General features: G+C 41.0%; 1 protein-coding gene and 1 non-coding gene across 3 annotated transcripts in view; both read right to left on the bottom strand.

Annotated features, from left to right (window-relative positions):
• Positions 1–1984: 1984 nt before the first annotated feature.
• Positions 1985–16679, bottom strand: part of PTCD3 (pentatricopeptide repeat domain 3) — a 34649-nt gene continuing 19954 nt past the window's right edge. For both annotated transcript variants that reach the window (XM_023224917.2, XM_023224918.2), the window contains 12 exons: positions 16145–16289; positions 15457–15507; positions 12727–12816; positions 12355–12383; positions 11060–11166; positions 10231–10309; positions 10051–10141; positions 9105–9190; positions 8507–8655; positions 6927–6968; positions 6356–6514; positions 1985–6023 (listed from right to left, as the gene is read on the bottom strand). In XM_023224917.2, the coding sequence (XP_023080685.1) occupies positions 5933–6023; positions 6356–6514; positions 6927–6968; positions 8507–8655; positions 9105–9190; positions 10051–10141; positions 10231–10309; positions 11060–11166; positions 12355–12383; positions 12727–12816; positions 15457–15507; positions 16145–16289 (1119 nt within the window). In that variant the 3' untranslated portion in view covers positions 1985–5932. The remainder of the gene's footprint in view (positions 6024–6355; positions 6515–6926; positions 6969–8506; positions 8656–9104; positions 9191–10050; positions 10142–10230; positions 10310–11059; positions 11167–12354; positions 12384–12726; positions 12817–15456; positions 15508–16144; positions 16290–16679) is intronic.
• Positions 7481–7617, bottom strand: LOC111551156. The gene has a single exon (XR_002734287.1). It is a non-coding gene; the product is annotated as a small nucleolar RNA SNORD94 (small nucleolar RNA).

Here is a 16679-nt window from a genome sequence, read left to right as displayed (position 1 = left end):
AAACAAACAAAATTATAGTTTGTTGTACATACAGAAAATTTCCTGGAGAAACAACAACAGCAGAAAAGTAGGAACTTCTGGCACAGTTTCCAGGCTGTGAATTGCGTCACCAGAAGTCCACAGCCTGCTTTTTGGCTTTGAAGGTTTTGGTGAATTGATTCCTGCTGCTCAGTCTCAAAAGAGTAATATACAAGCCAAAGTGCCAATGTATCTGTAATTGGAGATATATCGTTCTAGTGACTTATTAAAATGTTGGTCTGCCCACAAGTTAATTCAGCGGCCCTGTATGGGTCACAGCTCCCAGTTCTAAAACACTGGTAACGGAGCTTAGTTCTTCCTAGTACCCAGGCTCTGAATCCCTTCAAAGTGGGGATGGGGAGCCTGAAATCTTAAAGAAGAGATTAAATGGTTTTGTTGTGTATTTGATGTAGATTGCTGTAAAACCCAGAGAACTTTCTCAGTTCACCTTTCTAAAGATTAGTACAATTGTCATACTGCATAAGCACTAACAAATTCTTTTACTCCATGAAGACCACCATCTCTACATAAAAATATTGTCAACTTTCTTCAGAGTTACAACTTTTTGTTGGGGATTGTGTGTTCACAAAGAAATTGAGGAGGCACTTTTTTCTGAGCAACACATCTGCAATCACAAAGGGGACAGGTTCTGCATCTGTAGGTGTATGCCAGCCCTTGCATTTGGGTAATTACATTCTAGTGTCTGTATGGCACTGGCCTTGTCCTTTGCTTTGGGGATATATTGGTCCACCTTTGGCTTAATGTGTTAATGTTGTCAGTAGTCCTTGTATTCCCTCCTAAGTGGATTTATTTAATTCAGCAAAATACATCTAGTTTCTGATTGGAACACATGCTTTGTATTCCTTCCTGAGATTAATGCCCTTAATCTCAAAGGCAGAGGCACTCTGTGCACACCTACCTGGGGGATACTGTTTTTATTAGAAGATAATAGGACTGTTCTAAATTCAGTCTTCCCTTTTGGAATGGCACAAAATTGCAAAATACATTACTTGTAAAGCTAAACTTCCCTATTTGTCATACTAGAAATGCTTATAATTTCTATTTTACTTGTATGAGACAATGTAAAATATTATAGATTATAAGAAAATCTAAGTTTATCTTGGAACCCCGAAATAAAGAAGCAATACTGAGTGGTTTATTTTTTATTATTATTTTTTGAGACAGAGTCTCGTACTGTTACCCGGGCTGGAGTGCAGTGGCACAATCTCTGCTCACTGCAACCTCTGCCTCCCAGGTTCAAGCGATTCTCCTGCCTCAGCCTCCCGAGCAGCTGGGATTACAGTTGCCCACCACCACACCCAGCTAATTTTTTTGTGCTTTTAGTAGAGATGGGGTTTCACTGTGTTGGCCAGGCTGGTCTCGAACTCCCGACTTCATGATCTGCCCACCCCAGTCTCCCAAGTGCTGGGATTATAGGTGTGAGCCACCGCGCCCAGCCGAGTGGTTTACTTTAACCTGTAAATCAAAATAATGAAGACTACAGGCTTCTGAATCTTAGTAGTTCCTTTACCAGCCAACACACCCACCTCCTTGATTGTAGGAACCAAGATGATACTGAAAAGGGGACCCTGCTTGGCCAGGCCTTTATTTTCCTTTCTCGTGCTTAAAAATCTTCCTGAGATGTAACTATGTGCAAAAAGCAGCGGAGCCTCTTCTTGGGTTCTCAGTGCTACTTCAAGGAGATGGAGTCCCAAGGGCCAGGGTTATCTGGGAGGTGGATATAGCCCTGAGCCATTAGGGCAGGTTGGCTTCACTTCAACCTTTGATTTGTACTGCAAGTGAAAAGTCACGCGACTGCTACTGCCACAGCAAAAATCATAAAAAGCCAAATCATCACTTCTGTCTTGGTTTCATCCTCAATCTGTTTTAGTCTGAAATTATCTTGCCTCCCTCCTCACTGATGTAGGACAGTGTTCAACATTTTAAAACTCATGCATCCTGATTGAACATTTTCATGTTAATATTTCAAAATTAATAATGTAACAAACTAACACCTAATCTTAGTCTTTAAGGCACACTACCTTCGTATTCCTTTGTATTTAAATCCCCTGCTCTCTTAACAGGTTCTGGATAAAAGCAGTCTCCAAGTCCCAAATGAGTTGTGCCACCAGTTTTAAAGTAACTTGCTTGGCTCAGTGCAGAACAGATCATTTGATTTAACGCAGAAGGGAAATAAAAAGGCTTATTAAATGTCAGGCAGATTCTCTTCATCAGGTCCAGTGGTCACCACACCCCTGTTATACTATAGGTCTATTCTCCCCTGGCTTCCTTCCCATTGATGTATCCATGGGCCCTGAGATTGGCGGGGAGCTTGAGGAAGCAAAGGATGGGGGCAGGAAGAAGGAGGGTCACCTGCCCACTGCAACTCTTACCCACCTGAGGAGTAGGTTTGTTGAAGGGCTTCTGCAGGGGTTGTGAGGCAAGAGCTTGTGAAGGGGCCATTGTTGTGGGAACAGACACCACGGGTACTTGTGCAGAACTTAGATTGTCCTGGGAGTAAATTCTGTCATGACCTTTATTCCTCTCGGACACTTACTTTTCAAGCATCGTAAATCAGAGCTCTGAAAAACGTTCTTGGGCTTGATCCCCAGCAGTACTGAATCCTGAAAGTCCACAGCTGGACATTTTCTTTTTTTTGAGATGGGTTCTCACTAGGTTGATCAGGCTGGTCTTGAACTCAGGCGATCCTCCAGCCTCACCCTCCCGAAGTGCTGGGATTACAGGCATGAGCCACTGTGCCTGGCCCGGACAGCATTTTTTAATAGGCTATTTTCTGGGCCAGGATGAAGACTTGTTCACTGCCTACATTCTGTGTAATCTGATGATCCCATGTCCTAGCAAATTGCCTTACAGCACCCAAACCAAATATGCCGATTTTTTTAGTAAAATGCCACTCCACCATTAATGTTGAATCTAAACGGTTCTATAAAACCTGCCTTATACATCCATGCTCCTAGTGACTCAATTTCATAGCATATCTTACTTTTTGACCATGACCAGCAGTAAAAAATTTACATCACAATTTGCTACACTTAATGCATATATCTATGCACAGATCTATATTGCAATGCAGTTTGAAAGACAAAGGCTACCCTATCTTAGACACTATAGGTACATAGCCAGTGACAGTACAATCTGACATCTTTTCCTCTAAGCCTAGTGCCTGGCATAGTGTTTATACAGCAGCTCACTAGGGGTTTTGTTTGGTTTCTTTTGCTTTGAGGTTGCTCAAAGGGGAGGGTCTGCTTTACTGTGGTTACGTAAGGACTTCTCGAAGTTGTTTCTTAAGAGGTCATATGCCCTACTTGTAGTAGCAACGTGACTAAAGTCTCAAAACCAACGAATGAATACTTTGCAGAGTTGGTGGCATTCATTAAGCATTTACTAAGACCTAGGTGCTAGATTTGAGTTTGATTGTAGATATGTAGAATCTTTGAGTGCCATCCAACCTCTTGAATGGCTATAATTTTAAGACAATCCTCAAATCCTCAAAGGTTGAACCAAACTAGAAGTCCAGTTTCTGACTTCTACACATTGGTAATGTAACTCTGTGGCAACAACACTGAGCAAGTTTATTCCACATATATTAAGACTCCCTTTCCCCTCCCCATTCCATGAGAGTCCTTAATCCCATTTGCTTTTTTTTCCTTGGAGACAAGGGTCACTCCGTCAACCAGGCTGGAATGCAGTGGTGCAATCATGGCTACTACAGCCTCAGCCTCCCAGGCTCAAACAATCCCACCACCTCAGTCTCCAGAGAGCTGGGATTACAGGCATGCACCACTACGCCCAACTAATTGTTAAAATCTTTTGTAGGGAGGGGGGTCTGTTACCCAGGCTGGTCTCAAACTCCTGGGCTCAGGCAATCCACATTGGCACCCGAAGTGCTGGGATTACAGGCATGAGCCACCACACTTGGCCCAATTTGCTCTTCCAAACTACTGGTTTCTCTAAGACAGGGGCTTGCTCTGTTGCCCAGGCTGGAGTGCACTGGTGCGATCACGGTTCACTGCAACCTCCCTCTCCTAGGCTCAAACAATCCTCCCATCTCACCCTCCCAATTAGCTGGGACACAGGTGCATACTGCCAGTCTGGCTTTTTATTTTTGTAGAGCTGGTGTCTCACTATGTTGCCCAGGCTGGTCTCAAACTCCTGGACCTAAGTGATCCTCCTGCCTCTGCCTCCCAAAGTGCTGATTACAGGTGTGAGTCACCACACCCAAATAAAACATTTTACTGATAGTAGAGACTAAAGACTATGATAAAATAAGCATTTACAGAGAATGGAGACTTACCCTGTGAGGCCTTAATTTTTCTGAGTTCAAGGCAGTTAATTGCTCAGAGTATGGGTTTGGAGTATCTGTACCACAAACTTAAAAGTACCAAGCTAACAAATCACTCATTTTGAAAAGTCCACTACAAATTCATGGGCCATCTTCCCAGATGGATTTTCTCCTATCAACTCTAGCTGCAGAGCAACATGGGGATTCAGAATTGGCGCCTGGATAGGGAAACGCATACCATGAATCTAAGGACTGTATCGAATAGTAAGGCTAACAGGAGTCAGGCATCTGCAGGTGCTGATGAACCAGAGACAGGAAGGGACTGAGTTAACCTTTCAGGTGGCCAGGTTCTCCTTGGAAGCTGTAAACCAAGACTGGAGGCTAATTTCCTCTCTGTCCTACAAATCTGCTTTGATACGCAGTAATACCCATGGATGCTTAAGTAGCTAGTTACTATATCAGCTTTTTTTTTCGGGGGTTAGGGGGGATTCCTTCAATTAAATGCCTTAAGATGTGACATCCTAAGAGAAAGCACAAACCATACTTTGGTTTCTAAGGATGTGTGACTGGGTCCTGGCCTTCAGAGGATGGCAGACAGATGGGAACACAAGTATTAGTACACTAGAACATCCCATAATTGTCAACTCTGGCAAGGTAAAGATGAAGCTGCTCGTGTGGACAACTCACGGGGTACCTAAGTAAATCTGCAAGCCAGGTATGTGCAAAGTGGCTGGTGGGGGAAGCCCTCATGAAGGCAGGAATGCTGCAAACCTCCACTTACTGCCTTCCAGGACCATTTAAGTCACAGTGGTAAGAGCTGCTAGAAGTAGTCGTTACCAACTTGATTACCAGCAATAACACAATGATGTCAAGAATACATTCCACATCCTTGTCATCACTAGCTCTCATTTCAACCACTAAAATAGGTACCAGCTATAGACAAAAAGAAAGGGAGACATGAAACATACATGGCTGTTCAAGTTAGAAAACTATGGCAATGGCTATGTTAACAGAAATGCAAACGTGTACATTAATTACAACATTTATTTACAGTCATTTTACCAGTTGTGCAGCCTAAACTGCCATTATCTTTTTTAGTCATTCCTAAGAGGCTTATTTCTGACATCGAAATATCCTGAAATTTGGGAAACTATTGACCCAACCCCAACTGTGATAGAACTGCATGAACACCTTTCTAAGATGAAGGACCAGCCTCACAGCAGCACATCAGGCCAACAAAGGCAGAAGTCCAGCAGCAGGGAGATGCCAATCGCACGAGGACAGCAGCATGAGGTCAGCTCACTGACACTGTAGGTGTGCAGGCTTATCCTGATGACAAGAGCCATGGACCTCACCATGTGTCTGAAAACCGCAATGTTGCTACTTAAATGCTAAACCTTTAACAGTGCATTAATAGATGGTTATTAAGTAGCAAATTAGGAGCTTAAATCTACATAAGTCGGCTGTGTACTGACTGTGCCTCACGGTAACAAATTCACCAAATCTTTATCTTGTCTTCTTTGTAACAGTGTTAAATATTAGCATATCTTAGTTCTCAGGTGTGATTCCAGCAGCTATGGTGAGGCCATTGCTGCTCCTGAATCTCCACTTTCATTTGCCTTCACTGGTGTCACTGTCGCTGTCACTGCTGCTGTCAGTATCACTGTCACTGGTCAGTGCAGTTAGGTTACCTAGGGCTTCCCTGTTAAGAAAAGAAAATGGAGGATTACACTGCAATTCAATTGGGTGCTGGGGTTCTTGGTGTCTCTGACACTCACCTATAGCCTATCAGTTTTGAAAGCAGAAAAAGGGACCCTGCAGCTGCATTAAAGTATATTAGGAACAAAAAGATTCTAACAGTCAAATCTATAGGCCTTCCTGACTTGCATGACAAATGAAATCATCATTAAATTACTACATTCTGACCTTCTGCAAGGAAATACGGGGGATAGAAAGCTATGAACATTTTGAATGGGCAGATGGACGAAAGGTCTGCACCATTTTACAAACTTTCCTTCGTGGTGACCCACTTACTTTTGTTGCTGGTTGATTGCAAAATCAGTCATTACTCTCTGGGTGAGGCCCTCACAACTAGGTAAGCTGAAGGCACTTGCCAGCTCTACTACTTCAATGGCCTGGGAAGGGCTGTTAGATGCTTTTGCATGGTCCATAAACTCATTCAGCAACTCATTTCTGTAAAAGAAAGGCAAAGTGTGAACTTTCTCCAGCCTCTTTAGTAAAACATTTATAGGCAAGATCCAGTGTAAATTCAGTAATAGAATTCCCAACAGTACTTCTGGAGACAAAATTAGATGAAGTCTAACATTTATTTTGTTTCCAGTGAGGTTGGAAAGTCTAAAGGGCCAAAGGGATTATCAACATTCATTCAATATGACTTCATGATGATCTATTCTGTGTAGCTCATGGTGATCCATGAGCACAGATAAAAAACTGCTTGCCTCAGGACACCCTGGATAGTAGGGAGTTGACGGTATGCTTGCCTAACAGAAGAGTGCCCAAATGTGGTGGCTAAGGCTGGTGAAGAAATTCCAAATGTGGCTACTTCTAGGCCGTACTCAAAGAGAGCTGGTTGATTTCAACTTACCTAGGGATCTTATTATGCTTCCTGAAAAGTCCCAACATTTTCCTGCTCAAGATAGGAAAAAGATTATGAATACTATTAGAAAAACAAGGCAATCAGATACTATAGCTGTCATCCCTCTGTAATCAGAGACTAAATGCCCTTTTCTTAACCACACTGTAAACTCCCAAAGACACACATCTGTGGGCTCTACTAGCTCCCAGCCGTGCATGTACATGAGAATCATCACAGGTGCTTAAACTCCCCAAACGAATCTATACTGCAATTTTCACAGGTAAATCTGATACGCTGCCAATGTCAAGATTTGCTGGTACAGGTTGAATATTCCTAATCCAAAAATGCTCCAAAATCTAAAACCCCATACACTTCTGGTCTCAAGCATTTTGGAAAAGGGATACTCCAACTGTATTTGTCCTCTTGTAGAGGATCACCACTGTCCTAGGGAGGGAATCCATCCTGTGCACAGCTGGAAAAGAGGCATGGAACAGAACAATGCTGTTTCCTTCTCTTAAAATATGGCAGGGGTTCAGTCTGTCTTAGAATTCTGTTATGAAGAGCAGGCTCAGATTGAGGCAACAGTCTCATGTAAGTGCTCCCCATTAGCCTGCCACACGCAGGACAAAAGAGAAACACATACATTCAGCTCCCATGACTCAGCTGAGGTCCGTACCCCTGCGCCAATCATCACAGCCTGGTCGTATCAAGTGTGTGCCAAACTGCCTGAGCTAACAACCAAATGCAAATGTCATACGTCTCTGTCACTAGCAGCATAGTTGCTAGAGGGGCGTGTGTGAGCCGCACCTCAAAGACAAGCCTTCATCATCTTTTCCTGGAGATAGCTGACTGGCAATCGGATGTTCAAATACAGTTACTTTCTTGTACAAGGAGCCATGCACAAGCACCTCCCACTCATGACTCTTAGAACACACATTTATATACAAAACGAAACACAGGAAAACCACCTGTCACTATCCCTACAAAAGATCCTTTTGTTCATTTTTGGAAACATGAATATGCCTAAGGTTCTCATTCACAAACACAAAAATTAGTATGTGAATGAAGTGCTGATAAAAACATAACCAGAACACAGTGGCACCAACCAAGGATGGGTTGTGGTCAAGGCCAAGTTTAGTTTATGTGTATAAATGCCAGCTTCCAGAAGTCTAAGTACACAGCCCACATTTTAAGCTGGAAAGCGGGATGGGAGAAGCATCCAAAAATACTTCAATAACCCAAATGACCAAAACATTTTCAAAACTATGTTTCCTTGATCATGTTTCTTTCATCTTTAGTCCATTTAAGTGGAGTAATGGGGTTAAGTGACTTACTTGTCCATAGACACAGAAAGTAGAAAGGGAAAGACAATTAATTCTCAGCCTACGGTTTGAGAGAACCATGCCTTATCTCAAATACATCATGCATATTGTCTTCTTCCAAAAGTTTCCTTTTTAGTTGGTATTTGCAAGTTCCCGAATCAAATACTTGTTATATGGCCAAATGAGAGAACTTCTACCAGCGTGGGTCAATGTTTTAGATCCAAATACAAAAGCTTCTAAAGTGTATACTTGTGGTACTGTACTCACCAGGCTTCCTGAGTTCTCCCAGCCCTTAAAAAGAGGACAGCTATACAGTTGAGAGAGATGGCTGGCCAATCCTGAGCAGTCTGTCTGATGGGTTGGCTTTCATATGTAGATTTGATATCAGCAGCACAGTCAGCAAATGCCACCTGAAGCTGAGAAGCTTTAGGAGTCAGCAGAACTGCCTAACTGATTTTGTGAGAATTTCAGTTCAGAATTACAGGATCCTTAAATTCTGAGAAATGCATTTTGCCATTTGAATATATTATGTGTATAGCACACGAGTAATTAAAAAAGGACCCTGTCCTAAGTATTTTGATTAGCCACAACTTTCAAATTCAGCTATGCATTTCCTTTGTAGATGGAGATTTTTTAAAAAGCAAGCTGAAGACAGAGCTAATTTCATGTTGCTTGCTTTGGACTACAGGAAAGAGGGTTTTTAAGGACAGATTTCTGCTAAAGGCAAGATATGTTTAGATGTATCATCACTCAAATATGGGTTTGGGTGGCAGAACTCTCCAAAATGGCAGATGAAACTGGAGAAGCTAGCCTTAAGAAGACCTCAGTATGGGAGGATATACTGGCTGGTGAGTTTCAGGCCTACCTCTGGTGGGTGTTTGTCCCTTGCCATGAGCGTCAGGATCTCTTCTCTCAGGTCGTTGCGGAAAGTGAAACCATATTCTTTACTATCTTGAGACAAGAAAGGAACAAGCAGTGATCATTGTTATGTGAAACCAACACTCTCGTTCACTGTCAACCTATTTTTTGCTGGGTAAAAATAAGCTGCTGTTATTTACTCCAGGCTTATCCCAGGATTCCAGACACCCACCAGGATTCAAGGTGGAACGAATGTAAAAGCCAATGCCTGGGCCTTGTTCCAGTGAAGTGCTCATCACAGCATGTGCACTACATGGGAGCGGCCACCAGCTCCACGTGGTAAGACATTGTTTTATAGCACTTGGGAATTTTTGATATACTTTTATTACTCATTAGAGCAGTCTTGTCAAGCAGGAGGGCAGGACTAGAGTCTACTTACTTATAATACAGTAGTCACCTAGCGGAACATACAGAGTATCTATTTCATTCTGCAGCCAAGTTATACACATAAGACAGACCAGGACACACACCTGTGATGCGTGACGCTCATGGCTATTACTTGGAATCATAATCATCACTGACTGGTTAGCAAAGTGAGGCCATACTGGCACAGAGGAATTCCAGAGGCTCTCGGATCCAAGGCCTTCAATCATTTTTAGGGTCTGCCACGTCATCAGCACTTACTTTCTTTGGGTCATATCACACAACAGGTGCACAAAACTCAGCTCATTCCTATGTCACCAAGGTACTGACTTAAGTCATTTTCAACAAATTTTTCTCCTGATAGTCAACATGCAACATGAACATGTGACCCTGAAGTAGATCTCAACTAACACATTCAGTTCAGTCAAAATGGAAGTTTTCATCACCTAACAGTAATGTTACCACATTCATTATCAAAATAGAAGATACCGAGGTGACATGCACCTGGACACATACAAAGTAAAACGGACCTTTCCAAATTTGAGGAATCATTTCTAGCCGATTGGCCACATCCAGTGCTTGGAGAAGATGTATCAATGTTTGGGGGTGGGGAAAGCAGACCTGATGAAGAGAAACACATTTTTAAAGCATTAATCTACAGAAACCCAATTCATCTAGAATGATAAATAACAAGTAATGAACCATCTTACTGAAGGTATCAGGTCCTCATACCACTTCAAGGTGACATCAATTTGTTCCATTAGACAAATCAAATCGAAGAACTTGGAACTGTGATGAAGACAAAAAGTACGTTTAGTCTAAAGTCCCCATGTCTAACAACAGGGGAAATAATGAGTGAAATTACAGCATATTATATGTTACAAAGAATTTCAAAATACTTACAGTTTCAAGTTAAACGGGCAATACTTGGTTTAAGAGCTGCCAGTATATGCTGACTTCCCAACTAAACACCTTACCCTCACCAGGTCATTTCTAACTGTTTCCTCTGTCTACTCTTAGGTCATGGTGAACAGATACTGAACTTCAAATTCATTTTAGAAACATTCAATGTGAAACAAGGATTTGGATACACAGAAAACGATTCTCACACATCTGTTAACATGCTGCCTTCTTAAATTCATGTTCTTATCTGCCTAAAAGCAAACCCATTCAGGGAATATCTCTGGGTTCCGGTATCTTGATCTTTGAATACAAAAGCAAGGGAGATGAGAGGAAAACTTCAGGGCTCACGCTGCTATGACAATTTGAAAATGTAAAATGAGAGGGGGTAGAGGAAAAAGATATGTGGATTTTAATGTGTTGCCAAAAAAAAACAAACTCAAAGGACACAAACTAGTACAGTCTTTCAAATCTGGCAGTTTTACTACTGCTTTAATTCCTAAGTGCTCAATTAACATGTCCTATTAGATCACTGGCATGCTGCCTGAAACCAGAGGTGAGGTATGAAGGGACATCAACAGCCTCCCACTTGCAGAATACGGTAACTCATGCAAAAGGATACATTTCCAACACACTTACTAATAGAAATTACGCTGATGATCAAGTCCAATGAATTTCCGGTTGTCTCCAGTATTTAAAAGGTCATGTATTTGGTAGGCAAGTTCTAGATCTCTGAGAGATGAGCACTGAAAATTTGCAAGTAGTAAGTATCACTCTGACACCCTGTCAGCCACGTGGTTCACAAATGAATAAAAACAGTAGAGCGTCTTATGAAAATACTTAATGTTGACAGCAAATAAGTTACAAGAAATGGGGGGAGACAAATCCCAAGTCCTGTGAAATTTATTACAATATTATTTTAATTTAGCAATTATACTGTTAGAAATTAATCCTATAACAACATCTGGTCAAGCACACAAAAGACACCTGCAGTGCAGAGTCTAGACTAGTAAAAATCTCCATGAAGTAATTCCAAAATCTACCCACAGGAAAGTTAAGTTATAGTTCTTACTATGAAATACTGATTGCTGTCAATAAATAAAACACCCTGAAAGTACGCCTGGATATACATACGCTTAAGTACCCAGAGTAAATACCTTGGTAGGATCCACACTAAATATTAGGTTGGTGCAAAAGTAATTGTGGTTTTTGCCATTGAAGGTAGCGGCTTTTATAATTGCGGTTTTTACCACTGAAAGTAATGGCAAAAGCCACAATTACTTTTGCACCAATCTAATAGTAAAGCAATTAAATTACCCTTAGAACAGGGTTCATCTTAAAACTGTTTGAAATTTTTCCTATGATAAGCATGATTAAATAAAATAAAATAAAAACCATTATCAATTTTAACTTACTAATAGGCAAATCTGAAATATTATGGAAGTTTATCTGTTCGAGGGCATGAAAAACATCAACGTAAACAAAAAACAAAGGGTAGGGATAGTATGTGATTGAAAAGTACAGATTTTAGGCCAGGTGCGTTGGCTCACGCCAGCACTTTGGGAGGCAGTCAGGAGTTCAAGACCAGCCTGGTTAACATGGTGAAACTCTATCTCTACCAAAAAAAAAAATACAAAAATTAGCCAGGCGTGGTGGCACACACCTGCAGTCCCAGCTATTCAAGAGGCTGAGGCAGGAGAATCGCTTGAACCCAGGAGGCAGAGGTTGTGGTGAGCCACTGCACTCCAGCGTGGGTGACACAGTGAACCTCTATCTCTAAGAGAAAACAAAAATTATAGATTTTAGAGAAAGAAGAAAAAACAGAAGCAAAGACATGACTGAAGAGTTAGAAAGTGAAAAGAACCAGGGAGAACCCTCCAGCTACAGATAAATTTAGGAAATGGATAGTGAATTAATAAAGAAATGATACTTACTACACTCATGGCTGACTGAAAAAACTTATCTGAAAATCAAAGTTCACAAGAGCTTTGGTTACAATGGATAAATTTTCAAGTCAGTAACATTAACAAAAATCCTGCCAACAAAACTGGTAACATGTAAAATAAAGCTACGAACGTAAAAACTTAAGAGAGGCAGGAACGTGCCACAGACATTTTGGCTTTCTCAGAAAGATCATGGCAGATACTACTAAGCTATATACACCTACTATGTACTCAAATTTATTTAAAAAATAGAAAAAAAAATACTACTAAGCTATATAGGGATGACGAGGCCTCTAACTGGCACTCAGGGAAACCGGCCCTCTGTCTTTAGAGGAGGAAAACACAAGTGATTTCTGTACATACCATCATCCGGGTCCTTTGGAGAAAATCTCTTTCCCATTAATTCATTCATTATATCATAAATGATGAAGGATGATCTATTTGAAGGGTTTCCTGCAGAACAAGAAAGCAAATGTGTTTAATACACTTCCTTTACCACCAACAACCTCACAGTACCTAGTACAAAGGGACACATTTCTCCTTCCTTCACCTCCAGCCTAAGTCCTCGCATAGAGCTGGGTGGAGGCCAATGCTTGCTAAAGGAACCACTACACCCTGCAGAGAGCAATTCTCTGTAAAATCTGGAATAATCACAGGTTTCTATTCGTGTGCTCCACTGAGACTTCCCCCGTTCTTTAGGCTCTTCACATGAAGCCTGACTTACTGGTGTGGGAGGCAGACAGTAACACACACTCCCTCACCAAACCAGCGTACTTAGAAAAACTTTTTTTTTTTTTTTTGAGATGGAGTGATGCACTGTTGCCCTGGCTGGAGTGCAATGGCACAACCTCAGCTCACTGCAACCTCCGCTTCCCGGGTTCAACCGAGTCTCCTGCCTCAGCCTCCCGAGCAGCTGGGACTACAGGCCTCCACCACCACGCCTGGCTAATTTTTTGTAATTTTAGTAGAGACGGGGGTTTCCCCATGTTGGTCGGGCTGGTCTTGAACTCCTGACCTCATGATCTGCCCGCCTCAGCCTCCCAAAGTGCTGGGACTACAGGCACGAGCCACTGCGCCCAACCAAAAATGTTTTTTGCTAGTAATCATTTGTGTTCCCTTTAAATATAATCAGAATGAAGTCAAGAAAAAGTAAACTAGAATGGACAGGGCAGTTCTTAAAAATAACGTGAGCTGAGCACTAATAGGTCAGAAAATCATCTGCAATATTCACAGTCAAGTATTTCTCTACACTCTGTTCCCTACCTGTTCTGTGTGTTCGCGGTAGCAGAGTTGTAATGACAGTACAGACAGTTCCACAATTTGCTCAAGCATGTTTCCCTTTGCTAACATTCTTACTTTTATCAGTTACATAATATTCTCTTTTCAATGTATTGTTTCTTGCTTAATTTAGGCTTTCTTTTTTGGGTAAATTCCTAGAAATTATTATTATTGAGACAGGGTCTTGCTCTGTCACCTAGGCTGGAGTGCAGTGGGACAAACGCAGCTTACTACAGTTTCCACCTCCTGGCCACAAGCAATCCTCCTGCCTCACACTCTGAGTAGCTGGGACTACAGGGGTGCGCCACCATGTCCAGCTACTTTTTTCATGTTTAGTAGACATGGAGGTCTCTCTATGTTGTCCGGGTTGGTTTCAAACTCCTGGGCTCAAGCAATCCTCCTGTCTTGGCTTCCTAAATTGCTGGGATTACAGGCGTTAAGCCAAAATTATTATTGCAGACAGGCAATTTATATACATAAGACAAACCAACACAGCTCCCCCAGATTCCCCATCCCCCAGTCCTGGCTGTTACTTAGGAAATGTAAGTACATCTGACTTTGATTAGCAATTGAACCAGTGATGAGAGTTACAGAGGAAAGGAATATACTTTGGGGTCAGAAATACTAGCTCCATCACAATCTCACCAAGGTTGAGTAAAATTTTAGGGGACACAATTATGGAAACTTTATCTGTTTCCAAGGTATAGTCAATTAACTGTTTGGTTCCTTTTCCTAAAGATAAAATTTGCCTATACAGGTGAGGATATGGATTTTATAAAATTAGTCCTCCAAACCAGAGAGAATCAAGTTCTCTTCTGTAATTTTTATAGTCTATCACAAGAAAGAATGACTAGAACTGTCAATTCTGAACTCAAGGGTTATTTCTTAGGCTGGGGATAAATGGATAAGAACCAAAAGATTCCGAGTGTCTCATATGTGCCTTCCAAACACAGTACCAGACACGGTGTGTAACTCATTTAACCACCACACCCTGCTGCTATTCCTCAGGTAGGTATCCAGTCACTTTGATATAGCTGGTAAATAAATGATAGAGCCGACATCTCAGTTGAGGTGTGTCTCTCTCCAAAGTCCATCTACAGAGCAGAGCTCCCACTGGAACTGACCTAAAAATGGAACCTTGAGGTCCTCCCAAAAGGCTGCACAATAAGTTTACCTTTCCTCTGAAGCAGCAACGTCCACAAACTTTTGGCAAAGATGGAAATGTTCTGAACCTGCATCACTGAACATGGTAGCCACTAGACACATGGCTACTGAGCACTAACGTGACAAAGTAATTTATTATTTTACTTAATTTTAATTAATTGGCCACATGTGGCTAGTGGCTACGGTATTAAATAGCATAGCTCCAGAGAACAAAAGAGACTTCAGCCAAAATACATTCTAACCATTCCCGTTTGTACAACATCACTGACAGTACATTCCATAACCCTCTCCCCTCCAGCTCAAGTTTCATACCATAAACAAGATTGCTAACCTCAAGAATAATTTTAGGTAGTAAGACACTGTCCAATAAAAAAAATCAGCTGGGCATGCTAGTAGGCATCTGTAATCCCAACTACTCAGGAGGCTAAGAAGGGAAGACTGCTTGAGCCCAGGAGTTCAAGGCTGCAATAAGCAAGATTCTATCTCTAAAAAAAAAGCCACAACTTTCTGCTCAGGCTGTACAGGTTAATTTACAAATTATCTTTTCTTAATTCATATGCAGAGACGATAACCTGCAACAATTAATCACATAAATTCAAGAAAGCTGGTCAATTTTCTATATAAATTAACACAATTTAAGGCCATACATACCAGGTTGATAAAACAGCTGAATAATATGGTGATATGTTGCAAGCGAGGGTTCTTGAATTACCAGGTGGATAGAAAAAACAAACAATGAGGTAAACACACGGCAATCCAAAATATAGTTTACTGAGACACACTGAATTTAAAACATATTAATGTTAATATTTAAGCAAAAGATGCATTTCTGTTCCTTTGAACAAAGATATTTTCCAACTCATTAATGTAAAGGTGAAAAACTATCATAAAGACTTAATCACTTTTTGAAAGTCCAAATACTTATTAGTCACATTCTTCACTAAGAACAGTAAAATATATTGAAGTGAATTGATTCCCAAAGCAACTTTCAATAAAGTAACTAATGAAAAATATACAATACACTAGCACACACTTAGGTTCAAATACCTAATTATGCTGGAAAAATGTCATGAATTTAAAACTAGCTAACTCAAAGCAATCACTTCTCCTCAGATTCAACAGAACCATAAACAAAGTACCTAAAATACTAATGAACACTAAGATGATAAAGACACTCCCACTATAAGTACAGTGTATTTAATTTAATGTGCCAAACGTGGAAACAAAATTTCCAGCATATTATGTAAGCAGAAGAATTTAAAGGTCTTTGCTTATGTTGCCCTGAAACCTCTGGCTGGCACAGTCTCTGTCTTCAGAGGACTCAAGGGCGCATCCTCACCTATTCCAATGGCTTTCATTTCACGTAAAATCTGTAAGGCTGGCAATCTTGCAATCACATGAAATCTTCGGAGACATTTCAGAATGGTATTAAAAGTCTGCAGATTTGGTTTCACGTTCTGTGCAACCATGTGTCTTAGCAGCTCCTAGTTGAATAAAAAATAAGTATCTTTCATGCCTGGGTAATCTGTCCAATAATCTATGTTTCACACAAAATAAAGAATTTAGCTTTCTTGCTTATGTTTAAAGCAGGTTAGTAACTATATCCCTATTTTAAGAACTGTTTATTAATTAGCAGGTTCCATGATTCTGCCTTTTAAAGAAGCCTGCTAATTCAAACACCCACCCCATTTGATCGAGGTGGTCAACTGTCTTCAGTCTTCTACCAAGGAGAGTTTTCCAAGAAAAGACTCAAAAGTAATAGACCAGTATGATATAAAAAAGTGGGTTTTTTTGTTTTTTGGTTTTCTTTTTTTTGAGACGGAGTTTCGCTCTTGTTGCCCTGGCTGGAGTGCAGGGGTGCAATCTTGAGTTGA

This window comes from Piliocolobus tephrosceles, chromosome 15 (assembly GCF_002776525.5).
Source record: "Piliocolobus tephrosceles isolate RC106 chromosome 15, ASM277652v3, whole genome shotgun sequence".
NCBI classification, from domain to species: Eukaryota; Metazoa; Chordata; class Mammalia; order Primates; family Cercopithecidae; genus Piliocolobus; species Piliocolobus tephrosceles.
The sequence above is the reverse complement of the archived record's forward strand: the minus strand, read 5'-3'. Positions and strand labels throughout refer to the sequence as shown.